This window comes from Eucalyptus grandis, chromosome 4 (assembly GCF_016545825.1).
Source record: "Eucalyptus grandis isolate ANBG69807.140 chromosome 4, ASM1654582v1, whole genome shotgun sequence".
Lineage (NCBI taxonomy): Eukaryota > Viridiplantae > Streptophyta > Magnoliopsida > Myrtales > Myrtaceae > Eucalyptus > Eucalyptus grandis.
Genome location: NC_052615.1, coordinates 6,755,602 through 6,782,591, shown reverse-complemented (window position 1 = coordinate 6,782,591; position 26,990 = coordinate 6,755,602). Strand labels below are relative to the sequence as shown.

General features: G+C 41.4%; 4 protein-coding genes and 1 pseudogene across 4 annotated transcripts; 4 read left to right on the top strand and 1 right to left on the bottom strand.

Moving 5' to 3' along the window:
• The first annotated feature begins 413 nt into the window (after positions 1 to 413).
• LOC104440810 (chlorophyll a-b binding protein of LHCII type 1) lies at positions 414 to 5,357 on the top strand. The gene is made up of 3 exons (XM_018872857.2): positions 414 to 1,286; positions 3,932 to 3,938; positions 4,808 to 5,357. The coding sequence occupies exons 1-3, from the start codon at positions 493 to 495 to the stop codon at positions 5,207 to 5,209; spliced, it is 1,203 nt and encodes a 400-aa protein (XP_018728402.2). The 5' UTR covers positions 414 to 492; the 3' UTR covers positions 5,210 to 5,357.
• A 3,665-nt stretch (positions 5,358 to 9,022) lies between these two features.
• Positions 9,023 to 10,008, top strand: LOC104440809 (chlorophyll a-b binding protein 21, chloroplastic). Its single transcript, XM_010053791.3, has one exon. It carries the CDS (start codon positions 9,091 to 9,093, stop codon positions 9,883 to 9,885), a length of 795 nt encoding a protein of 264 aa, XP_010052093.2. The 5' UTR covers positions 9,023 to 9,090; the 3' UTR covers positions 9,886 to 10,008.
• A 5,549-nt stretch (positions 10,009 to 15,557) lies between these two features.
• LOC120292712 lies at positions 15,558 to 16,555 on the top strand (annotated as a pseudogene).
• A 3,540-nt stretch (positions 16,556 to 20,095) lies between these two features.
• On the top strand, positions 20,096 to 20,809 carry LOC104442544. Its single transcript, XM_039310661.1, has one exon. The coding sequence runs from the start codon at positions 20,096 to 20,098 to the stop codon at positions 20,807 to 20,809; it is 714 nt and encodes a 237-aa protein (XP_039166595.1).
• A 386-nt stretch (positions 20,810 to 21,195) lies between these two features.
• On the bottom strand, positions 21,196 to 25,717 carry LOC104440808 (LRR receptor-like serine/threonine-protein kinase FLS2). The gene is made up of 2 exons (XM_010053790.3): positions 22,358 to 25,717; positions 21,196 to 21,738 (listed from the first exon to the last, which is right to left on the bottom strand). Exons 1-2 carry the CDS (start codon positions 25,494 to 25,496, stop codon positions 21,395 to 21,397), a joined length of 3,483 nt encoding a protein of 1,160 aa, XP_010052092.1. The 5' UTR covers positions 25,497 to 25,717; the 3' UTR covers positions 21,196 to 21,394.
• Between the last annotated feature and the right edge of the window lie 1,273 nt (positions 25,718 to 26,990).

The window sequence follows — 26,990 nt, the reverse complement described above, 5'->3', positions numbered from 1 at the left end:
CCATCAATGTTTCTAAGGATATCGACGTCCTTCCTTGATCGTTTTGGTGGGGGATATTCGTGAAGGTACGAGAATTCTATAACCAAGAAGCTGGGCGGTCCCAATTGATGAACATCGGATTTCATGCAGAGATAGGGTTATCCAAGTTGCCCAAGTGGCATCCTCCCATTGGTAGGAAAAATCTACAAAAAAGATTGTCTCTGAAATTTCTCCTCTACTTGGAACACCCCCAAAATAAAAAATAAAAAAATTGAAATTAAATGAAAAGGATCTGAAGATATGGTAAGTGGGGTACAGTGCGCCAAGATAGGCAAAATCGAAATTCCAAGACTGGCAAGCCAATAGGAATTCAGATAGAAATCTCTAAGATAAGGACTTTCTCTTATTGAATTATGTATTAATAGCCCAACAAGTCCCAACAACCATCGCCAATCCATCTCAACTCTCTATTTCAACACTAGACAGAGGTCAAGCTCTCAAATCCACTCAACAATGGCGGCTTCCACCATGGCTCTCTCCTCTCCATCCCTGGCTGGACAGGCGGTGAAGCTCTCCCCCTCCACTCCCGAGCTTCTCGGCAATGGGAGAATCTCCATGAGGAAGGCCGTCCGCAAGCCAGTCTCCTCTGGGAGCCCATGGTATGGTCCAGACCGCGCCAAGTACCTAGGCCCATTCTCCGGTGAGCCCCCGAGCTACCTCACTGGTGAGTTCCCCGGTGACTACGGTTGGGACACTGCTGGGCTCTCGGCCGACCCTGAGACCTTCGCCAAGAACCGCGAGCTCGAGGTCATCCACTGCAGGTGGGCCATGCTCGGCGCCCTAGGGTGCGTCTTCCCTGAGCTCCTGGCCCGCAACGGCGTCAAGTTCGGTGAGGCTGTGTGGTTCAAGGCCGGCGCCCAGATCTTCAGCGAGGGGGGACTCGACTACCTGGGCAACCCCAACCTGATCCACGCCCAAAGCATCTTGGCCATCTGGGCCTGCCAGGTCATCCTGATGGGAGCCGTCGAGGGCTACCGTATTGCTGGTGGCCCGCTCGGTGAGGTCACCGACCCGCTCTACCCCGGCGGGAGCTTCGACCCCTTGGGCCTGGCCGATGACCCCGAGGCCTTTGCTGAGCTCAAGGTGAAGGAGATCAAGAACGGCAGGCTTGCCATGTTCTCCATGTTCGGGTTCTTCGTGCAGGCCATTGTGACAGGAAAGGGCCCATTGGAGAACTTGGCTGACCACCTTGCTGATCCAGTCAGCAACAATGCTTGGGCCTACGCCACCAACTTCGTCCCTGGAAAGTGAGTGTGCGGGTGATATACAGTTTGGTTTCAGTTGAGAGTCCTGAGTGGGATTGGCATTTCACTGATGTGATTTTGAATTGGTTGGAAACGATACTTTCAGAAGTGTGAATTACATGTATTGCTGCTATCTTGAATGACATCTTCAATCATCTTCCTTCCTTTTTCGACTCGAGTCTCACATTTCTTCTTAGTTTTCCTTCATTGTCTACCACTTAAGATTCATAGATTTATCAGCAAATAATGTCCTCCAAAGCTTCCTATCGTACAAGCGATCTTCGGCTTACCCCGTTTCAAATGACTTTTTGAGTTGCAAGTCGTGACCTAACCAAACGGAGCTTATCAGCTTCTATCCAAATTATATTTCTGGTTGCAAGGAGGAAGGATTTGCTGGCACAGGACCTGCTGTCAAAATAAAACGATCCTTTATTTTTTTTCCAATGATAAGAGCACTATCGAGATTGCTCACAATGCGTCCTCCATGACCAAAAAAAACATGTTAAAAATGACAATTGTTCTATTGACTAACATGTTAGATGTGACTAGAGCCATCAAATAGGTAAGTCAAGTTGAGAATGGCTCGACTTAAATTGACTAATTTATATGCAAACAAATTTAGCGACCCATACTCAATCAACACCCAACTCGACCCGACCTGACTCATTTGTAAAATTACTTTCATATTTAATCCAATCTATGAAAATCCGTATCATTCTAGCGTCTTCATGTGAAGATGTTATTGGTATAAAATTGCCAATAAATAAATAATAAATAAAGACAAAGTTAGTACTTAGAAGTGAATTTACATTATTGCGGCAACAAATAATGTGGAGAAATTGAAATTTTGATCAAATTAAATGTAAGAAATTGAAGAAGATGATTTATACTGACCATGGATTGTAATGATAAGAACTAAGATTAGAATATAAAATAAAAATAAAAATAAAAATGTCAAATGCAACCAATGAAAGATATACTCCAATAACTAACATAAGTAACTTGCAATATTAATAAAAATACAATAAATAATTTGGAAAAAGAGAAGCTATCTTGATATTTTTAATAAAGGTGAAGTGGGGCCATCTTGCGAGCCCACTGAGACTTCTCTAAACTTAAAACAATCTAAAGAGTTGATTATTTTTTCGTAAACGATGAAAAGAGAATCATAAAGATGGATTGAATTTGGATAAACTATAAACTCATTCAACACCTATACTCATATAATGATTCAATCAATTAAATATGGGTTAAGAAATGAGTTTACAATCTATTTTGATAGGTCCAATCGTACCTAGGTAGAAAATGATTCTAATTGACCCACTAACAACAATCTTTTTTGGGCTTCACTTTCAAAGCTATTATGATCCATGCTTTAAATTAAAGTTACTCATATATAACTGGTTCAATTACATGTGGGTTAAGGTATGAGTTTACAACATATTTTGATAGTCCTATATAAGAGTTAGCTTTATTTAGTAAATGCATTATGAATGGATTTAGACTGGCAAATCCCAAAATTTATGAGACACTCTTTGTTTTGCTCCATATTTCTTCCACAAATCAAATTGCAATCTAACTTCCAAACTTTAGTTGGTTTCTCTACAACCGTCTTGAGTTTGATGAGATGCTAGATGATGAATATTTGCTTCATTAATGACATGTTGCCATTTGTATTGTTGTGTGTATTTTGTATATGTCTTTTCATATTAGTTTGGGGTCTATACGAAGGATCGCCATCGCCTGCATTTGGTATTTGAGTGAAAAAATGAAAAGCCTTTCACCTTACTTGTCTTTCACTATCAATATACCAATTAATCGTCCCTAAATCTTTCATCCTCCATATTGGAGTATAGACATTGATATTGGTTGGTTATGGTTGCATCACTATGGCTACCGTTGAATTTTTCTGAAATCTTTTACTCTTCCTTTAATATATTTTTAAAGTAATATAATTTTAGAACTTTAAAAATATTTTTTTCCTAGTTTTTTAATATAAGAATTGGCACGTCAGACACCTTCTCTATATAATTAAATACGCTTAAACATAATAAGCTTTAATTGCAAAAACCTACTCAAAAGACTAGATTGCACAAAATCAAGATTTCAAAAAATCGCATAAATTAAAGTGATAAATTGGTATGTTCGAATTGAAAATACAAAATTAATAAAATTAAATATCATATGAATAATGTGATTGATCGGTCATCCTCGTTAAAAAAAAAATTATTAATCCCAACCGCAAAACCATATTCCTCCATCTCCGCCGTCAAATCACTGAGCCAGCATTCAGCGCTTGAAGGATGCACTCCTGCTTCTTCTCTTCCCTCGAGCGGGTCAAGAGACGGCTCGAGCTTGACCGCCACAACCACTGCCACCACCGACCACCACCTTAAACCACCATCGCCTCATTGTCGGTCGACCATTCTTTGATCTCCCCTCTTTACCTCCCTCTCCTCCCGACTTCACCACCACCACCGCCGAGCCTTCCATCCTCCTTCTCAAACAGTGGCAGCGGCGGCGATGAGGATGAGAGGGCTGAGCCGTTGACGCTGGTGCATTTGCTTTTGGGTGGAGCTGCGTCTACTTGCATGGGTGGTGGCGGTTGCGGTTTTGGTGGGTTGGTGTTTCCTTCCACTATGGATGAGTTTCTTCGTAACGATCCTCCTGGTCCTGACGATTAAGCCCAAAGAAGGTATAAAAGAAAAGATGACAATTGAGCCATCTTTACAAGACTAAGTAATGGTCTGAGGTTGATCCTCGTGATCATTTTAGTTATTTGCATGGATTCCATGGTTTCTTTTATGGTTTATGTTCAGTTCTTGTTTGTCGGAATGTGATATTACTCCGTAGAGTAGAGAGAGCCAAGTAGATAGACAAAATCGAAATAAAATGAAAGGATCAGGAAATATGGTATGTGGAGTAGAGAGCGCCAAGCAGATAGACAAAATCGAAATTCCAAAGACAAACAAGCCAATAGGAATTCAGATAAGAGATCTCTAAGATAATGACTTTTTCTTATTGAATCGTGTATTTATAGCCCAACCAGGCCCAACAACTATCACCAACCCATCTCAACTCTCTCTTTCAACACTAGACAGAAGTCAAGCTCTCAAATCCACTCAACAATGGCAGCTTCCACCATGGCTCTCTCCTCCCCATCCCTCGCCGGACAGGCGGTGAAGCTCTCCCCCTCCACTCCCGAGCTCCTCGGCAATGGGAGAGTCTCCATGAGGAAGACCGTCGGCAAGCCCGTCTCATCCGGGAGCCCATGGTACGGCCCGGACCGCGCCAAGTACCTAGGCCCATTCTCCGGCGAGCCCCCGAGCTACCTCACTGGCGAGTTCCCCGGTGACTATGGCTGGGACACCGCCGGACTCTCGGCCGACCCCGAGACCTTTGCCAAGAACCGCGAGCTTGAAGTCATCCACTGCAGGTGGGCCATGCTCGGTGCCCTGGGGTGCGTCTTCCCCGAGCTCCTGGCCCGCAACGGCATCAAGTTCGGTGAGGCCGTGTGGTTCAAGGCTGGCGCCCAGATCTTCAGCGAGGGAGGGCTCGACTACCTGGGCAACCCCAACCTGATCCACGCCCAAAGCATCTTGGCCATATGGGCCTGCCAGGTCATCCTGATGGGAGCCGTTGAGGGCTACCGTATTGCTGGTGGCCCGCTCGGTGAGGTCACCGACCCACTCTACCCCGGCGGGAGCTTCGACCCGTTGGGCCTAGCCGATGACCCCGAGGCCTTTGCCGAGCTCAAGGTGAAGGAGATCAAGAACGGCAGGCTTGCCATGTTCTCCATGTTCGGGTTCTTCGTGCAGGCTATTGTGACAGGAAAGGGCCCATTGGAGAACTTGGCTGACCACCTTGCTGATCCAGTCAGCAACAATGCTTGGGCCTACGCCACCAACTTCGTCCCTGGAAAGTGAGTGTGCGGGTGATATACAGTTTGGTTTCAGTTGAGAGTCCTGAGTGGGATTGGCATTTCACTGATGTGATTTTGAATTGGTTGGAAACGATACTTTCAGAAGTGTAAATTACATGTATTGGTGCTACCTTGAATGACATCTTCAATCATCTTCCTTCCCTTTTTGACTCGAGTCTCACGTTTCTTCTTAGTTTTCTTTCATTATCTACCGCTTAAGATTCATAAATTTATCAGTAAACGATGTCCTCCAAAGCTTCCTATTGTACAAGTGATCTTCGGCTTGCCCAGTTTCAAATGACTTTTTGAGTGCAAGTTGTGACCTCAACCAAACGAAGCTAGGAGGAAGGATTTGCTGGCACGAGGCCTGCTGTCGAAACAAAACAATCCCTTATTTTTTCCAACTATAAGAGTGCTATTGAGATTGCTCACGATGCATCCTCCATGACCAAACAAAACATGTTAAAAATGACTATTGTTCTATTGACTAACATGTTAGATGTGACTAGGGCCATCAAATAGGTAAGTCGAGTCGAGAATGGCTTGACTTAAATTGACTAATTTATATGCAAAACAAATTTAGCAACCCATACTTAATCAACACCCAACTCGACCCGCCCGACTGATTTGTAAAAATACTTTCATATTTAATCTAATCTATGAAAATCCGTATCCTCCTAGTTAACTCACTTTAAGTCTTTATGTGTAAATGTTATTGGGATAAAATTGCCAATAAATAAATACAAAAAGACATAGTACTTAGAAGTGAATTTACATGATTGCGGCAACAAATAACGTGGAGAAATTGAAATTTTGATCAAATGAAAGGTAAGAAATTGAAGAATATGATTTATATTGACCATGGATTGGAATGATAAGAACTGAGATTAGAATATAACATAAAAATAAAAATGTCAAATGCAACCAATGAAAGATATACTCCAATAACTAACATAAGTAACTCCAATAACTAACATAAGTAATTTACAATATTAATAAAAATAAAATAAATAATTGGGAAAAAGAGAAGCTGTCTTGATATTTTTAATAAAGGTGAAGTGGGGCCATCTTGCAAGCCCACTGAGACTTCTCTAAACTTAAAACAATCTAAAGAGTTGATTATTTTCTTGTAAACGATGAAAAGAGTCATAAAGATGGACTGAATTTGAATAAACTATAAACCCGTTTAACACCCATATTGATATAATGATTCAACCCATTAAATATGGTTTAAGAAATGAGTTTATAACTTATTTTGACAGGTCCAATCGTACCTTGGGTAGAAAATGATTCTAATTGACCCACTAACAACAATCTTTTTGGGGCTTTACTCTCAAACCTATCACAATCCATGCTTTAAATTAAAGTTACTCATATATAACCCGTTCAATTACATGTGGGTTAATATATGAGTTTACAACATATTTTGATAGTCCTATATAAGAGTTAGCCATATTTAGTAAATGAATTATAAATGGATTTAGACTAGCAAATCCCAAAATTTATGGGACACTCTTGTTTGCTCCATATTTCTTCCACAAATCAAATCGAGATCTAACTTCGAAACTTTAGTTGGTTTCTCTACAACCTTCTTGAGTTTGAGGAGATGCTAGATGATGAATATTTGCTTCAATAATGACATCTTGCCATTTGTATTGTTGTGTTTATCTTGTATGTCCTTTCATATTAGTTTGGGGTTTATATGAAGGATCACCATTGCCTCCATTTGGTATTTGAGTGAAAAATGAAAAGCCTTTCGCCTTTCTTCTCTTTCACTATCAATATACCAACTAATCGTCCCTAAATCTTTCGTCCTCCGTATTGGAGTATAGACATGGATATCAGGTTGGTTATGGTTGCATCAATATGGCTACAATTGATTTTTTCTAAAATCTTTTACTCTTTCTTTAATATATTTTTAAAGTAATATACTTTTAGAAATTTAAAACTATATATTTTTCTAGTTTTTTGACAAAAAAAAATATGCACGTCAGTCACCTTCTCTATATAATTAAATACACGTAAACATAATGGGTTTTAATTGCAAAAACCAACTTACTCGAAAGACTTGATTGCACAAAATCAAGATTTCAAAAAATTGCATAAATTAAAGTGATAAATCGGTATGTTCGAATTGAAAATACAAAATTGATAAAATTAAATATCATACGAATAATGTGATTGATCGATCACTCTCGTTAAAAAAAATTATTAATCCCAACCGCAAAACCATTTTTCCTCCATCTCTGCCGTCAAATCGCTGAGCCGGCATTCAATGCCTGAAGGATGCACTCCAGCTTCTTCTCTTCCCTCAAGCGGGTCGAGAGATGGCTCGAGCTCGACCGCCACAACCTCCGCCACCACCGACCACCACCTCAAACCACCATCACCTCATCATTGCTCGACCGTTCTCTTATCTCCCCTCTTTACCTCCTCTCCTCCCGACTCCACCGCCGCCGCCACCGAGCCTTCCATCCTCCTTCTCAAATGGCGGCAGCAGCGGCAATGAGGATGAGAGGGCTGAGCCGTTGACGCTGGTGCATTTGCTTCTGGGTCGAGCTGCATCTGCTTGCGTGGGTAGTGGCGGTTGCGGTTCTGGCGGGTTGGTGTTTCCTTCCACTGTGGATGAGTTTCTTCGTAATGATCCTCCTGGTCCTGACGATTAAGCCTAAAGAAGGTATAAAAAAAAAAAAAAGATGACAATTGAGCCATCGTTACAAGACTAAGTAATGGTCTGAGGTTGATCCTCGTGATCAATTTAGTTATTTGCACAGATTCCACGGTTTCCTTTAGGCTGCGTTTGGCAGTCGGGATAAAATTCGGGATAGGAAATAATTTATCCTATCCTATGTTTGGTGTTCACTTAGGATAGGATAAAGTCGGATATAATGGGGATATAGATAGGATAAAATTATCCCATGAGGGAGGTGGGATAAAGGTGAATAGGATTTCTAATGTCCATAATAGGAAAGTTATTTTTCTTGAATAAAAACTTATTAAATTAACAAAATTGAAATTATATTTCAATATAAATAATATTTGAATTCTAATTTAAGAAAATAAAAATAAAAAATAAAAATTTATTTTAATTAATCTTATTTTAATTTCTATATTCAATTTTAATTCTATTTTATAATAAACATTCAATCTATAAATTAAATATTTATATTTATTATATATTTTAGGTATTTTTGTATTTTAAATATGTTAGTACAGTTTACTATTTGATAATTTTTTTATTAAAAAATGATGAAAGGGAAAAAAAGAAATAATAATGAAAATAATATAAAAAAGAGGAAAAATATAATAAATAATAAATAATAAATAAATTAAAGAATAATGTTACGAGATATTTTCACCGTCTTCATTTATGAAGATTTAGGTTCATTTATAATGATATGTCATTTATATATATAAAAAAAAAATATACATGATGTGAACATATCCGACTTTAATACTACGATTCACCAAATACTGGACGAGATATAAAAAAATCTCAGGATTTTATATCCTATCCTATCCAATCATATCCCGATTATAAATCCGGACGACCAAACGTAGCCTTATGATTTATGTTGAGTTCTTGTTTGTCGGAATGTGATACTACTCGGTATAGTAGAGAGCGCCAAATAGATAGACAAAATCGAAATAAAATGAAAGGATCGGAAATATGGTATGTGGAGTAGAGAGCGCCAAGTAGACAGACAAAATCGAAATTCCAAAGACAAACAAGCCAATAGGAATTCAGATGGAGATCTCAAGATAATGACTTTTCTTATTGAATCGTGTATTTATAGCCCAACCAGGCCCAACAACTATCACCAACCCATCTCAACTCTCTCTTTCAACACTAGACAGAAGTCAAGCTCTCAAATCCACTCAACAATGGCAGCTTCCACCATGGCTCTCTCCTCCCCATCCCTCGCCGGACAGGCGGTGAAGCTCTCCCCCTCCACTCCCGAGCTCCTCGGCAATGGGAGAGTCTCCATGAGGAAGACCGTCGGCAAGCCCGTCTCATCCGGGAGCCCATGGTACGGCCCGGACCGCGCCAAGTACCTAGGCCCATTCTCCGGCGAGCCCCCAAGCTACCTCACTGGCAAGTTCCCCGGTGACTACGGCTGGGACACCGCCGGACTCTCGGCCGACCCCGAGACCTTCGCCAAGAACCGCGAGCTTGAAGTCATCCACTGCAGGTGGGCCATGCTCGGTGCCCTGGGGTGCGTCTTCCCCGAGCTCCTGGCCTGCAACGGCATCAAGTTCGGTGAGGCCGTGTGGTTCAAGGCTGGCGCCCAGATCTTTAGCGAGGGAGGGCTCGACTACCTGGGCAACCCCAACCTGATCCACGCCCAAAGCATCTTGGCCATCTGGGCCTGCCAAGTCATCCTGATGGGAGCCGTCGAGGGTTACCGTATTGCTGGTGGCCCGCTCGGTGAGGTCACCGACCCGCTCTACCCCGGGGAGCTTCGACCCTTGGGCCTGGCCGATGACCCTGAGGCCTTTGCCGAGCTCAAGGTGAAGGAGATCAAGAACGGCAGGCTTGCCATGTTCTCCATGTTTGGGTTCTTCGTGCAGGCCATTGTGACAGGAAAGGGTCCATTGGAGAACTTGGCTGACCACCTTGCTGATCCAGTTAACAACAATGCTTGGGCCTATGCCACCAACTTCGTCCCTGGAAAGTGAGCGTGAGGGGTGATATACAGTTCGGTTGGAAACGATACTTTCAGAAGTGTAAATTACATGTATTGCCGCTGGCTTGACTCTTGAGTGACATCTTCAATCATCTTCCTTCCTTTTTCGACTCGACTCCCACGTTTGTTCCCTAGTTTTCCTTCATTATTTGCCACTTAACCTTCATAGATTTATCTGCAAACCTTGTCCTCCAAAGCTTTCTATGGTCCAAGCGATCTTGATCTTGCCCAATTTCGAATCACTTTTTGAGTTGCGAGTCGTGACCTCAACCAGACGGAGCTATGTCTGCTTCTCTCCAAATTATATCCTGGTTGCAAGGAGGAAGGATTTGCTGGCCGAGGTACGCTGTCGAAACTAAACGATCCTTAGTTTTTGCAACAGTAAGAGCACTATTGAGATTTTTCACGTTGGCGTCTTCCATGAGCAAACAAAGCATGTTAAAAATCAGTGCCATTGTATTGACTAACACGTTAGATGTGACTAGGGCCGTCGAATGGATAAGTCGGGTCGAAAATGGTCCGATCCAAATTTGCCAATTTATATGCAATACAAATTTTGTAACTCATACCCAACCCGACCCATACCCAATCAACACTCAACTCGGACTCATTTACTAAAATGCTTTCATATTTAATCTAATTTATGAAAATCCGAATACACCTAGTTAACCCACTCTAAGTTCTTCGTGCGTATATGTTATTTGGATAAAACTGCTGCTTGGATATAAGACGCTGAAGAATTGACTTTTAACAATGAAGAATAAGATAAAACATGGAGAAATTGAAATTTCAACTAAATGAAATATAATATATTGAAAAGATGATTTATGCTAACCATGGATTGCAATGATAAAAAAAAAAAGAATATTACATAAAAATAACAATGCCAAATGCAATCAAAGAAATATTTACTCCAATAACTGACGGACGAAACTGGTAAGATTAATAAAAACAAAACAAAATAAATAATGGGGAAAAAAGAAGTTGTCTTGATATTTTTAATAAGGGTGGAGCTGGACCATCTTGAAGCCTACCAAACTATTCTGAACTTAGAACAATACAAGGATTCCACTATTTTCTCATAAAGGATGAAGATGGAGTCACGGCATTGATTGAGTTTGGGTAAACTATAAACCAATCTAACGCCCATATATTATTTGGTTTTATTATTATAAACCCATTTATAACTCATTTACACATAACTAATTTTTATAATAACCAAGTCTATTAAATATGGGTTAAGAAATAGGTTTGTAATCAATTTTGACAGATCTAGTCCAAACCTGGATTGAAATAGGCTTTTGATTGACCCACTAACACCAACCTTTTTTGGGCCTTACTTTCAAAACCCATTATGATCTATTATTTAAGTTTGAGGTAACTTATATATGACCGATTTAACTAAATGTAGGTTGACATGTGGGTTAGTGACCCATTTTGATAGCCCTTGATGCGACACTCTTTCTTTACTCCATATTTCTTCCGCAAATAATGTAACTTCCAAATTTCAGTTGGTTCCTCTACAACCGTCATAAGTTTGAGGGCATGCTAGATGAAGTATGTTTGCTTCAATAAGGACATGTTGCCATTTGTATTATTGTGTGTATCTTGTATATATCTTTCCATATTAGTTTGGGGTCTATGTGAAGGATCATCATCGCTTGCATTTTATATTTGAGTGAAATATGAAAAACCTTTTACTTTATTTGTCTTTCTCTATCAATACCAACTAATCATCCCTGTATCGTTCATCCTCCACATTGGAGTATAGACATTGATACTATGTCAGTTATGGTTGCATCACTGGTGTATTTGGTACAATTTTCCTAAAGAGCTTTTGGCCTTCAAAGTCTCTTGAGAAAATGTTAGGATATTTGACAAGTTTTCTCAATGGACTTTCGACTAAATGTTGGCTTTGAAAAAGCTGAAAATCCAATACTAGTCCCTATCGGCATTGAGATTTCAGCATTTGGTCAAATGCTGAAATAAATTTTTTTGTTATAAACTGCCCTCACCAATTCTTCAAATTTTCTATTTTATCCCTTGTTACATTTTTTTTTTTAATTAAAAAGGACCAAATCCTTGGTTGGACTAACGCAGGGCTATAGCCACTGACAAGCCAAATTTGGCGCCGGCAAGCGTCGATTGAGGTGGCCTGACCTTACGCAACTTCTGACGAGGGTTGCATGACCCAAGTGACCTTCGACGAGGGCTGCTTGATGCAAGTGAACGTTGTTTGGGTCTTGCGAGGGTTGCGCAACCCTCGTCGGAGGTTGCCTGAGATCTGGCAACCTCAACCGACGGTTGTCGACGCCAAATTTGGCTTGCCAAGAATCATAACCCTTTCTTGATTCTAGTAAAGGGTCTGAGTCCTTTTAAATTTTAAAAAAAAAATACAAAACCCATTATAAATGTGTGTGTGTGTGTGTTTTTTTTTTTTGCCAAACGAACTCAAAATCCATTTGCCAAGAATTTTTACCAAACACGAATTGCATTTTCCCATATAGTTTTGATTTTCAGCATTTGCATTATATGTTGAATCAAACACGCCTGTGACTCTATCTCTCTCTCCTTGAGAATATGCAAATTACTTTTGCATTTTTTCTGAAATCTTTTACTCCTCCTTTAAGATACTTTTAGAACTTCAAAAATACTTTTTCTAGTTTTTGACATAAAAATTGACATGTCAGCCACTTTCTCGGTATAAGCAAACATGCTTAAACAGAACGAATTTTAACTGCAGAAATCACCTGCTAAGTCGAAAGATGGGATTGGACAAAATCAAAATTTCAAAAATCAGCATAAATTAAGGCGACAAATTTATATTCGATATTAAAATACAAAGTCAATTGAAATAAGGTATTATGCAAATTTCATTGCTAAAAACCTTAAACCGGTTCACTTATGATAAATTTACCTCAAACGAATTTTTTAACCATAAAATCCCAACAATTTTACTATGTATATCAATTTGTGATTTTTTGTGGTATTAATCCAATTTAACGGAATCTAACAGAAAGTTAATTTATCCCAAGTGTATCACTTTATGGTTTTTAGTTATTAAAAATTTAATTTAAAGTAAATTTATCATAATTATATAAATTTGAGATTTGTTGTGAAAAAAAAAACTAATTTTCCATAAATTTATCATATATGTTCTAGATTTTCGTCGTTCTAACGCCAAAAATTATTAATCCCGACCACGCAACCATTTTCCCTCCATCTCTGCTGTCAAATTGCTGAGACAGCATTCGGCGCCCGAAGGATGCGCTCCTGCTTCTTCTCTTCCCTCGAGCGGGTCGAGAAACAGCTCAAACTCGACCGCCACAACGGCGACCACCACCTCAAACCGCCGCCGCCGCCGCCACCGCCGCTGCCACCTCACCGTCGCTCTACCATTCGCCAATCTCCCCTCTTTACCTCCTCTCCTCCCAACCCCACCACCGCCGCCACCACCACTGCCAAGCCCTCGATCCTCCTCCTCCTCCCCCTCCACCTCTTCAAGATAGCAACGAAGCACTGGAAGCGTTCCTCTCTTTCTCTCCCCAGTTCCGTCCTCCACCCGAATCTCCTCCACCGCCGCCGCTGCTGCCAGTGATGGGGACCGACGCCGACTTGGCCAACGACACTGACCGGTTGATGCAGATGCTGGATTTGGGCAACGGCGAGCTGAAACACCGTGGAGAAGGAGCGAGTTGCAGAGCAAGCGGGTTTCGGGGCTTGTGAGTGTGCAGGTGGGTTCTACGTGCGCGTTGCCGGCGTGAAGGGCCCGAAGTGCCAAAAGGAGGCGGAGAGGTTGGATGCATGGATTGGGTACTTCTCAAACGGTGGCGGCAGCGGTGGTGAGAATGAGAGGGCTGAGCCGTTGAGGCTGGTGCATTTGCTTCTGTTGGGAAAATACGACTTCAAATTGGATAAAACAATAAAGACGGATCTTTAGAATACTCAAGTCGGACTTTGAAGCATGATATCATTTTTTTTTAAAATTTATTTGCCCCATAACGTTGCTAATGATCACTAGAAAAAATTCTCCATAATACAACAAACTCTCACATGAGAATACTAGATAGCAATTCTAGTATTTTTCCAGGGTCTCTCTTGGAAACAATTGAAAGGATGGCTGTAGTTTTCAGAAAGAACGCTCGAAAAAGATAAACAATAATCACTTTCGTTTTTTCGAAAACACACACACACACACACATAAACACTCTTAAAACATAGGCAACTCTTCGTGAAATTGCAAAATTGAATAAATGTGCCCTTTCGAAAATTGTCCAGTGAACAAATACATCCATTCGGAAGAAGTTGAAAAAACCAAACAATTGCAACCCTTCGAAAAAGGTTGCAAACTGAATAAGTATCTTTTTCCAAAGGTTGTCATGAAAAGATACAAACAAAATTCAGAATAATAATAATTTTTTTAATAAATAAAATTTCGAATTTTCATTTTAACATTTTATTCGAAAATTCTCAAAAACAAAAGGCAACCTTTGAATTGATAATAATAATAATAATAATAATAATAACAACAACATAACCAAACTAGATAACAATTCTAGTATTTTTCCAAGGACTCTCTAGGAAACAATTAAAAGGATGGCTGTAGTTTTCAGAAAGAACACTAAAAAAAGATAAACAATAATCACTTTCGTTTTTCCGAAAACACACACACACACACACATAAACACTCTTAAAACACAGGCAACTCTTCGTGAAATTGCAAAATTGAATAAATGTGTCATTTCGAAAATTGTCCGGTGAACAAATACATCCGTTTGGAAGAAGTTGAAAAAACTGAACAATTGCAACCCTTCGGGAAAGGTTGCAAACTGAATAAGCATCTTTTTCCAAAGGTTGTCATGAAAAAATACAAACAAAATTCGGAATAATAATAATTTTTTTAATAAATAAAACTTCGAATTTTCATTTTAATATTTTATTCCGAAAATTCTCAAAAACAAAAGGCAACCTTTGAATTGAAAATAATAATAATAATAATAATGAGTTAGTGCTAATTAAACCGCGAGCGTCAACATCGCACACCGTATGGTTAGACCCCACCCAATCATTCTTTTATCTACACAAAGGAAATTTCACACTTATTAATTGGCCTACTTTCTCCTACTTTTCCTATGTGGGACAAGGAAAACACACTTAGTTTATTTTTACAAACAAACCTCCAACAACTTCTGAGTAGAGCTGCGTCCGCTTTCATGGGTGGTAGCGGTTGTGGTTCTGGTGGGTTGGTGTTTCCTTCCACTGTGGATGAGTTTCTTCGTAATGATCCTCCTGGTCTTGATGATTAAGCCCAAAGAAGGTATAAAAGAAGAGATGACATTTGAGCCATGTTACAAGACTAAGTAATGGTCTGAGGTTAATCGTCGCGATCATTTTAGTTATTTGCGCGGATTTCACGGTTTGTTTTATGGTTTATGTTGAGTTCTTGTTTGTCGGAATGTGATACTACTCCGTAGAGTAGAGAGCGCCAAGTGGATAGACAAAATCGAAATAAAATGAAAGGATCAGGAAATATGGTATGTGGAGTAGAGAGCGCCAAGTAGATAGACAAAATCGAAATTCCAAAGACAAACAAACCAATAGGAATTCAGATGGAGATCTCAGATAAGGACTTTCTCTTATTGAATCGTGTATTTATAGCCCAACCAAGGCCCAACAACTATCACCAATCCATCTCAACTCTCTCTTTCAACACTAGACAGAAGTCAAGCTCTCAAATCCACTCAACAATGGCAGCTTCCACCATGGCTCTCTCCTCCCCATCCCTCGCCGGACAGGCGGTGAAGCTCTCCTCCACTCCCGAGCTCCTCGGCAATGGGAGAGTCTCCATGAGGAAGACCGTCGGCAAGCCTGTCTCATCCGGGAGCCCATGGTACGGCCCGGACCGCGCCAAGTACCTAGGCCCATTCTCCGGCGAGCCCCAAGCTACCTCACTGGCGAGTTCCCCGGTGACTACGGCTGGGACACCGCCGGACTCTCGGCCGACCCCGAGACCTTCGCCAAGAACCGCGAGCTTGAAGTCATCCACTGCAGGTGGGCCATGCTCGGTGCCCTGGGGTGCGTCTTCCCCGAGCTCCTGGCCCGCAACGGCATCAAGTTCGGTGAGGCCGTGTGGTTCAAGGCTGGCGCCCAGATCTTTAGCGAGGAGGGCTCGACTACCTGGGCAACCCCAACCTGATCCACGCCCAAAGCATCTTGGCCATCTGGGCCTGCCAAGTCATCCTGATGGGAGCCGTCGAGGGTTACCGTATTGCTGGTGGCCCGCTCGGTGAGGTCACCGACCCGCTCTACCCCGGGGGGAGCTTCGACCCCTTGGGCCTGGCCGATGACCCTGAGGCCTTTGCCGAGCTCAAGGTGAAGGAGATCAAGAACGGCAGGCTTGCCATGTTCTCCATGTTTGGGTTCTTCGTGCAGGCCATTGTGACAGGAAAGGGTCCATTGGAGAACTTGGCTGACCACCTTGCTGATCCAGTTAACAACAATGCTTGGGCCTATGCCACCAACTTCGTCCCTGGAAAGTGAGCGTGAGGGTGATATACAGTTCGGTTGGAAACGATACTTTCAGAAGTGTAAATTACATGTATTGCCGCTGGCTTGACTCTTGAGTGACATCTTCAATCATCTTCCTTCCTTTTTCGACTCGACTCCCACGTTTGTTCCCTAGTTTTCCTTCATTATTTGCCACTTAACCTTCATAGATTTATCTGCAAACCTTGTCCTCCAAAGCTTTCTATGGTCCAAGCGATCTTGATCTTGCCCAGTTTCGAATCACTTTTTGAGTTGCGAGTCGTGACCTCAACCAGACGGAGCTATGTCTGCTTCTCTCCAAATTATATCCTGGTTGCAAGGAGGAAGGATTTGCTGGCCGAGGTACGCTGTCGAAACTAAACGATCCTTAGTTTTTGCAACAGTAAGAGCGCTATTGAGATTGTTCACGTTGGCGTCTTCCATGAGCAAAGAAAGCAAGTTAAAAATCAGTGCCATTGTATTGACTAACACGTTAGATGTGACTAGGGCCGTCGAATGGATAAGTCGGGTCAAAAATGGTTCGATCCAAATTTGCCGATTTATATGCAATACAAATTTTGTAACTCATACCCAACCCGACCTATACCCAATCAACACTCAACTCGGACTCATTTACTAAAATGCTTTCATATTTAATCTAATTTATGAAAATCCGAATACACCTAGTTAACCCACTCTAAGTTCTTTGTGCGTATATGTTATTTGGATAAAACTGCTGCTTGGATATAAGACGCTGAAGAATTGACTTTTAACAATGAAGAATAAGAGAAAACATGGAGAAATTGAAATTTCAACTAAATGAAATATAATATATTGAAAAGATGATTTATGCTAACCATGGATTGCAATGATAAAAAAAAAAAAAAGAATATTACATAAAAATAACAATGCCAAATGCAATCAAAGAAATATGTACTCCAATAACTGACGGACGAAACTTGTAAGATTAATAAAAACAAAACAAAATAAATAATGGGGAAAAAAGAAGTTGTCTTGATATTTTTAATAAGGGTGAAGCTGGACCATCTTGAAGCCTACCAAACTATTCTGAACTTAGAACAATACAAGGATTCCACTATTTTCTCATAAAGGATGAAGATGGAGTCACGCCATACTATAAACCCATCTAACGCCCATATATTATTTGGTTTTATCATTATAAACCCATTTATAACTCATTTACACGTAACTCATATAATAACTGGGTCTATTAAATATGGGTTAAGAAATAGGTTTGTAACCAATTTTGATAGGTCTAGTCTTAACTTGGATTGGAATAGGCTTTTAATTGACCCACTAACACCAACCTTTTTTGGGCCTTATTTTCAATACCCATTATGATCCATTATTTAAGGTAACTTATATATGCCCATTTAACTAAATGTAGGTTGACATGTGGGTTTGTGACCCATTTTGATAGCCTAGACGTGACACTCTTTCTTTACTCCATATTTCTTCCACAAATAATGTAGCTTCCAAATTTCAGTTGGTTCCTCTACAACCGTCATAAGTTTGGGGGCATGCTAGATGAAGCATGTTTGCTTCGATAAGGAGATGTTGCCATTTGTGTTATTGTGCGCATCTTGTATATATCTTTCAATATTAGTTTGGGGTCTATGCGAAGGATCATCATCGCTTGCATATGGTATTTTAGTGAAATATGAAAAACCTTTCACTTTATTTGTCTTTCACTATCAATATACCAACTAATTGTCCCTAAATCTTTTGTCCTTCACATTGGAGTATAGACATTGATGGTTATGGTTGCATCACTAGTGCATTTGGTACAGTTTTCCTGAAGAGCTTTTGGCTTGTAAAGCCTCTTAGAAAATTGTTGGGGTGTTCGGCAAGTTTTCCCAATGAGCTTTTGGCCAAATGCTGGCCTTGAAAAAGCTAATTGAAAAAGCTAAAAGCCCAATACTAATCCCTACCAGCATTGAGCTTTGGATTTTTGGCTAAACGCTGAACAATTTTTTTTCTTTCAAAACTACCCTCACCAATTCTTCAAATTTTCAATGTTATCCCTTGGTCGGACCGATGAAGGGCTATAGTTGTCGGCAAGCCAAATCTAGTTCGGGCAGGCATTGGTTGAGGTGGCCCAACCTTACGCGATCTCTGACAAGGGTGACACAACCTAGGTGACCTTTGACAAGGGTCACTTGACCTAAGCGATCGTTGCCTGGGTCTTGCGAGGTTTACACAACCCTTGCTTGAGGTTGCTTGAGCAGTGGCAACTTCAATCGATAGCCGCCGGTCCCAAATCTGGCTTGCTGACAATTGTAGCCATTTCTTGATTTTGGTGAAGGATTTGGGTCCTTTTTAATAAAAAAAAAATATAAAATAAAAAAAATTCAAAACCATATAAATGTTTTTTTTTTGCCAAATACAACTAGAACTCAAAATCCATTTGCAAAGAGTTTTTATCAAACACAAGTTGCATTTCCCCAAATAGTTTTGATTTTCAATATTTGCATTATATGCCGATTCAAACACGTGTCACGGGCCAATTGATTGAGATTGTGACCGTGTGGCGACTCAGGCTCTTTTGGATCGACTCGGATCGTCGGGACGCCTAAGCTAAGCCTTGCTCGGATCGATCGCTCACTCGCTCACTCACCCGGATCATAGAGAGAGTAATTTTCTAGAGAAATGAGCCTTTGTATTATTGAATGATTGGATTATTACAGATGATGGGGAGGATACCATTTCTTATACTTGAGACCCTTATATTACATTCATTGATCAAGAATTCATCCGACAGACGAGATCACATTACCCAACCTACCAACTATCGACACTTATAACAAAAGAGTTCTAAACTTTGGCTTAATTACCGTATCGCCCGCCCTTGGAACATTCCAGAAGCGCTCTTGTTGGGAATCCTAGCGATCGCAAGAAGTCCTCCTCAGAAAGGCACGACTCTTTAGTTACAAAAACCTCTTAGCCGTGACACACGCCTATGACTCTATCTCTCTCCCATTACTTTTGCCTTATTCTGAAATCTTTTACTCCTTCTTCAAGATACTTTTAGAACTTCAAAATACTTTTTCTAGTTTTTGACATAAAAATTGGCACGTCAACCACTTTCTCAGCATAAATAAACGTGCTTAAAAAAACGAATTTTAACTGCAAAAATCACCCGCTAAGTCGAAAGATGGGATTGCGCAAAATCAAAATTTCAAAAATCAGCATAAGTTAAGGCAACAAATTGGTATATTCAATAATAAAATACAAAGTCAATTGAAATAAGATGTTATGCGAATAACATTGTTAAAAACCCTAAACCGATATGTCTATGATAAATTTGCTCCAAACAAATTTTTTAACCAATAAAGTCCCAACAAATTTACTAAGTATACCAGTTTGTGATTTTTTGTGGTATTAATTAAATTTAACAGAAGTTGACAGAGAGTAAACTTATCGCAAGTGTATCAATTTGGGGTTTTTAGTGATTAAAAATAAATTAAAAATAAATTTATCATATTTATACAAATTTGAGATTTATTGTGATAAAAAAAAACTAATTTTGCATAAATTTGTGGTATATGTTCCAGATTTTCATCGTTCTAGCCCCAAAATTCTGAATCCCGACCGCGCAACCATTTTCCCTCCATCTCTGCTGTCAAATTGCCGAGCCAGCATTCGGCGCCCGAACGATGCACTCCAGCTTCTTCTCTTCCCTCGAGCGGGTCGAGAAACGGCTCAAAATCGACCGCCACGACGGCGGCTGCCGCCGACCACCACCTCAAACCGCCGCCACCGCCGCCTCATCGTCGCTCGACGATTCTCCGATCTCCCCTCTTTACCTCCTCTCCTCCCAACCCCACCACCACCGCCACCGCCAAGCCCTCGTTCCTCCTCCTCCCCCTCCACCTCTTCAAGATAGCAGCGAAGCACCGGAAGCGTTCCTCTCTTGCTCTCCCCAGTTCCGTCCTCCGCCGCCGCCGCCGCCGCCGCCGGCGACGGGGACCGACGCCGACTCGGCCGACGACATCGACCGGTTGATGCGGATGCTGGGTCTGGGCAACGGCGAGCCGAAACCCCGCGGAGAAGGAGCGGGCTGCGGAGCAGGTGGCGCCGGGGCTTGCGAGTGCGCGGGCGGGTTCTACGAGCGCGTCGCCGGCGTGGAGGGCCCGAAGTGCCGGAAGGAGGCGGAGAGGTTGGATGGATGGATTGAGTACTTCTCGAACGGCGGCAGCGGCGGTGGCGATGAGGATGAGAGGGCTGAGCCGTTGAGGCTGGTGCATTTGCTTCTGGGTAGAGCTGCGTCCGCTTGCGTGGGCGGTAGCGGTTGCGGTTCTGGCGGGTTGGTGTTTCCTTCCACTGTGGATGAGTTTCTTCGTAACGATCCTCCTGGTCCCGAGGATTAAGCCCAAAAATGTATAAAAAATATGACATTTGAGCCAGACATTTGAGCCATCTTTACCGGATTTTGTAATTGTCTGAGGTTGATCCTCGTGATCATATTTTAGTTTTTTGCGAGGAAACCTCGGTTTCTTTTATGGTTTATGTCGAGTTCTTGTTTATCGGAATGTGATATTACTCTGTAGAGTGAGCTCGAGTTTAATGCAACGAGAAGATATGTTTGTGCGGTTCTTGTTTCTGGGCCTTTTTTTCCCCTCTCTGATCAAGCTTTGTTCTTCTTGTCATTGCTATCTTATCTTCAGTTCGATCTTAAATTGTGATGAAGGAAGCTTGGGACAAGCAGCAGGATTCTTTAATGTGATTAGGATATCCAATGCAAGTAACTAGATCGTTGAAGTTCTTCAAGACTGGATTGAGATCTTTTATTTCGTTGTGCGGAACATGACAAAATTTGCAAAGAAAGGGTACAAAAAGAGCGAGTGAGCGCGATCCTGCTTTAAAATTGGTTCTGCTAGTGCAAGAACTAGCAGGAGTCAACTAACGCACTCTTTACAATGCTCTGTATCTCATAGCATTGAAAGTTTTCAGTTCTAGCTTGCCTTGCCCTTAAGTTTTAAAAGGGCAGCCAGGACCTCATCTATATCCGGTCGGTTTGCTGGATCTGGAGAAGTACACTGATGAGCCAGTTGGAAGAGCTTTTCTATGGTTTCCTGCTGCTCCTTGGAAATGTTCGCAGCTAGAAGAGGATCCAAGATTTGGAAAATCCCATTGGTCCCGTTTGCAAGAGCTGTCTCTGCCAGTTGATGCAAACTGATTGGGTATTCGTTCTCCTGAGCGAGCGCAGTTGGTCTCCTTCTTGTTAGCAGCTCCAGCATTATCGTTCCAAAGCTAAAAATATCCACCTTAGTTGTGACTTTTCTCATGTAGGCAAACTCTGGCCAAAGGGGAGAAAATAAGATACTGATTAAGCAAGAGATAGCCAGAGTTGTTATTTATGGCTCAGATATTGCATCAGAACAGATCAGGAAGAAGAGTTCAGACAGAGGAGGAATCATAGGACATTGTTTAGTTCTTATGCAATTCATTATCATGCTAATTGGAATGAACATGTTGATGCCACCCTTGATACTCCAGTATATATTCATCCATAAATATATTCCCGTCTGGTTTGCTTATTTATATAATCTCTTTTACCTTGTGAATCTCCAGTGCCGATTGAGTGAGAAATAACCTGAGAATTTAATAGTTATCACTCGGGAAAGTATACCTTTCATTTCATGTATAAATTTTTCATAGTCGGAGTTAAAATAAATGAGCTAAATACCAGCTGATATTGTTTTGTGTGCTACACTACAGTCATGATTTCAGCTTATATGCTTGCAGAAGCAGATTGTTGGCTTTGATACTTTTACCTTGTGAAATGTCAAAAGGAGAGTGAAGTCTTTGGGCTTATTATGCTCAAGAAATGTTCAGAACTCAACCGAAATGAAATGTTTACTTGCGATGTTTCGGCTAAATCACATGGTCATTGGCTTGTATGGGCAAGAGATTACCTGGTGCCATGTAGCCGATCGTGCCCTGGAAATCTGATGAAGCAGTCATGCCAGTCCCATTCTGATGAACCCCAAGCATCCGGGCAGTTCCAAAGTCGCTCACATGAGCCTCCCAATCTCCATCCAAAAGGATGTTGGAAGGTTTCAGGTCGCAGTGGATTATGGGGAAACCATATCCAGAGTGCAAGTAACTCAACCCGCTTGCAATGGAAATACAGATCTCAATTCTTTTAGACAGCATCCACCGTGACCCATCCATCTGAGCGTCATGTATTATGCTGTCCAAGTTTCCATTCTCCATGTACTCAAGGACCAAAGCTTTCAATTTCCTGCTCTCCCAAGCATAGCCGATCACCTTAACCAGATTTCGGTGCCTCAGCCGGCTAAGGATCTTCACTTCTCTGTTGAAGCATTTGTCGGATTCCGCGGAAAATTGATGTAAATTCAATTTCTTCACAGCGATAACCTTCCCTTCTTCCAAGAGGCCTTTGTACACAGTGCTCAAACTGCTAGCACCGATGATATTGTCCTCGCTGAAAAATTCAGTTGCAGTCTCGAGGTCTTTCTGCTCAAACCTCTTGAGGTTCATTGCAGATGCATAGGGTGGTTCTGTATTCTCGAGCCCTTCTGACTTTTTTCTGCCTGGTTTGTACTTGATGATCAAAAGTATCAAAACTAGTGCAAAAAGTACACCGACAGAGCCCAGTGCCAATAAAATTTGTTTGGTTCTCTTCGACAATTTCTTTGAACCCTTCTTGTCACAAGAGCCGAGAAATGCAATTCCACAAAGAGCTTCATTACCCATTAAGCTCGATGAATCGATGTTCACAAATATGCCTTTCTCTGGCACGTGGCCTTCAAGATGATTGAAGGAAAGGTTGAGGTGCTTCAAGCTAGAAAAGTTACCGAAGCTTCCAGGGATCTTGCCCGTCAAATGGTTATTAGAAAGATCAAGCAAACTCAAACGCTTCATCTTTGCCAAATCACTGGGGAGTGACCCATTTATCTCATTTTTTGAAAGATTCAGGCTTGTTAAGAAATCCATTCCTGTAAAAGCTTCAACCGCGAGTGGGCCAGAAAGTCTATTTCCCGAAATATCAAGAGAAAGCAAGTTTTTGCAGCCTCCGAGTGTTCTAGGGATGATTCCTGAGAGTTTATTGTTCGAGATATCAATAGCCTGTATCATTTCCATTTCACCAAGCTCATCTGGCACAACACCCGTCAATGAGTTGCATGAAAGATTCAGGTATATCTGCATTCTTTTCATGCTTCCAATCACAGATCTAGGAATTGAGCCAGTAAGACTGTTGTCAGAGAGATCTAATGCCATAAGCCGTACCAGCATCTTCATCTCTCTTGGAATCGACCCGCTAAGCATGTTTCCACTGAGGCTTAACAGAGAAAGTGACTGGAGTCTTGAGAATGAAGCTGGAATCGGACCCATCAGCCTGTTTCGCTGCAACTGCAAGTTTGTCAACTGTTTCAGTTCAAATATTCCATCAGGTAACGTGCCATTCAGGGCATTGTCATGGAGAGAGAGGCCTTGGAGGAGAGAGAGTCTCGAAATTTCTGGAGGAATCAGCCCGGAAAAGTTGTTTTCAGCCATCGACAGAGTGAGTAACTGGGTCAAATTGCCTATCTCTGGTGGAATTTCACCCCCAAAAGAATTGTTAACGATTTTAAGAATGCGGAGATTGAACAGATTGCCAATGCTGGGTTTTACGAATCCGCTTAACTTGTTGTTGCTTAAATCAACAGTAACAAGTCTGGAACAGTTGAAGAGATCATCAGGGATTTGACCAGATATATTATTGGCAGAGATAGATAAAAATGTCAGATTTGACAAATTCCCTAAGCCTAGCGGAATTTCTCCACTCAGATAGTTCATGCTGAGACTTATGACTAAAATACCGGTGCAGTTGGTAATGCTAGCTGGTATCGATCCCTCGAGAAGGTTGTCATAAAGGGTCAAGTTCTTCAAGTTGTAAAGCAATCCGATATCTTTCGGAATCTGACCTGTGAGAAGATTGGAGCTCATAGACAAATACGTTAAATTTGTCAATTTTGTTAAGGATGAAGGAATTGCTCCAGCGAACCTGTTGGAATGAAGGGTCAGAACCTGTAAAGATCTCAATGAACCTATCTCAGGAGGTATACTACCAGTCAAATCATTCTCTGAGAGTCCTAGTCTGGTCAGCGACTCGAGTTGGAATAGAGAAGGTGGAATGGTGGAATTGAACCTATTCTTATACAAATGCAAGCTTTTCATTTGAATCAAATTCCCAAGCTCCGGAGGGATGGAGCCCGTGAAGGAGTTGATGTACAATTCAAGAGCGACAAGGTTAGTACAATGGCCTAGTTCCTTCGGGATTTCTCCAGCAAGGGCATTCTCAAATAAGTGGAGGTATCCTAAATTGGACAAGTTGCCAATTTCTCTAGGAATGACTCCTGATAATTGGTTTTGACTCAAGTCTAACTCTTGGAGAGATTCCAGTAAACCGACAGAACTAGGTATAGGACCAACCAAATTGTTTGCGAAAGCTGCAAAGAGCTGAAGATTGGTCAATCTTCCTATTTCAGCAGGAATTGTGCCGGTGAGATTGTTGCCAATGAGACCAAGGGCCAAAAGCGATGTGCAGTTGCAGATACTTTCGGGGATACTTCCACTCAGGAAATTGTCGCCGAAATCAATCGACTGCAAACTTCTGAGATTCCCTAACTCTCGGGGAATCGGACCAGATAGAGAGTTTGCATATAGAATCAATTCCAGGAGTTGTGAGCATCTCCCAAGATCTGGCGGAATTTTCCCTGTGAAATTATTCAAAGTAAGATCAAGAACCTGCAGGGCCGAGAGGTTTCCTAGGAATGGAGATATGCCTCCTGTGAGCTGCTTATCCACCAAAGAAATGGACACGACCTGTTTCGACACCAGGTCACAGGTGATCCCCGACCAGTTGCAGTGAGAATGACTCACTTCATCCCAATCATCAAGAGTTCCCAATGGGTCACTGGTGATAGAGTTCTTGAAGGCTTGAAGTGCTTGAACCTCAATCTGTGTGTTTGTTTCTTGGGAAAGAGAAGGAAGAACTAGAAGGAAAAACGCTATGAATATCACAAAATCAAGACCAACGATTTTCATTTTTCCCTGAACTCCTTTGAAAGTGAGTGAGCTGAAACACTCAGTGAAGACCTTTTATATTAGAAAACGCGAGAATCAAAGAGGCCTTGAAATCACGGGACTGAAGTCATCTTCTCTCTACATATGGTCAAACCTAGATCAATGCTAAGAAGACAAAAATGGATGTTCTAGGACACTGAGATGAGTACCAGAGTTTGACCAGATCTCTCGAACGTTGTGATAAAACTCCATTGGCCACTAGCTGGAGATGAAGATAAGCATGCCCATCAATCAGATTTCTCCAATCTTAAAAAAAGAATAAAATATAGAACCTGGCCTACCCACCTAACTGCAATAGGAACTTCTCATTTTCCATATTTTCCTAAGAAAAATGTTGCATGCTTTTGCTCTACCTAGGACTATCTAGGTGCGAAGATAAACATCCCAAGAGAATGTCTTCCCTTTTTATTCTAGAAAAGCTATATGATCGCACCTAATGCACAAAAAAAAAAAACCACCTCGAAAACTATTAAATTTTTCGATGCTTGTCGACCAAATCCGTTGTATATATTGGACCATTGACATGGCACGGCGAAGCTTAATGGAATTTACGTGGGACAGTTCTCATTGCGACGGTGATGAAAGATTCTTTTCGAATAGGCAAGTTGGGTGGACAGAGCGGGGGGCACAAAAGGACAGTCAACCATTTGCACTGCGAAAACAAGACCACAGACAGATGGTGCTCGAGAGCTGCGCATGACGCGTTTGGCAGTTGACTGGGGCAGTGTGGATGGAGAGCCTCGCAAGTTGCAAATGACGGCCGAAAAGGCGAGGCGAGAGGCTCCTTTTTGGATCTGGGTGTGAATCGACTGATCCAATGGATCGGGATAGATTGTGATACCTCAGCCGACCTGGATTGTGATACTATTGGCAGTCGGAACAAATTTATCCTCATCTTCACATCTACTTCTCATATACTGATACTCCTAAGACAAATCTATATACAATCATTAACAGAATTAGAATTGGAAGAATTACTAAAAAGTCATGTATCTATTATAATTGTGTTAATTTAGTCCCAAACTTTTTTTACTAATTAAGTCCTAAACTTTTTACATTTGTGCCACTCATCCATCTAGCCAAATTTGATAAAAAAAAATCATTGATATAAACACCAGCCGTCCAATGTGACACAATCAACGCTAACATGGATAATTTTCAATAATATGTTAATATTTTTTAAAATATTTTTCCTTTGTTTTTCTTTTCTCTTTCTTTTCTTTCTTTCATTTTTCCCGTCTTCCTCTAGCCGGTCGCTAGATCTTGGTGCCCAGCCAAAGGCAAGGGCCGACGAGGTCGAGCCTCGCTAGGGGTGGGCGAGGCTCTCCCTCACTTAGCAACAGTGACAAGGTTAGCCTTGCCACAGCAGGCGAGGCTTTAATTCACTAGGTCTCATGAGGTTGAGTGTCACCCAACCACTAGGAGGTCTAACAAGGGCAAGTCCTGCCCACCCTT

Coding starts and splice junctions, on each gene's coding strand:
- LOC104440808 (XM_010053790.3), bottom strand. CDS start 25,496: ATGAAAATCGTTGGTCTTGATTTTGTGATATTCATAGCGTTTTTCCTT. Junction 21,739..22,357: donor GATCGGCTACATGGCACCAG/GTAATCTCTTGC, acceptor CCCTTTGGCCAG/AGTTTGCCTACATGAGAAAA.
- LOC104440810 (XM_018872857.2), top strand. CDS start 493: ATGGCGGCTTCCACCATGGCTCTCTCCTCTCCATCCCTGGCTGGACAG.
- LOC104442544 (XM_039310661.1), top strand. CDS start 20,096: ATGCACTCCAGCTTCTTCTCTTCCCTCGAGCGGGTCGAGAAACGGCTC.
- LOC104440809 (XM_010053791.3), top strand. CDS start 9,091: ATGGCAGCTTCCACCATGGCTCTCTCCTCCCCATCCCTCGCCGGACAG.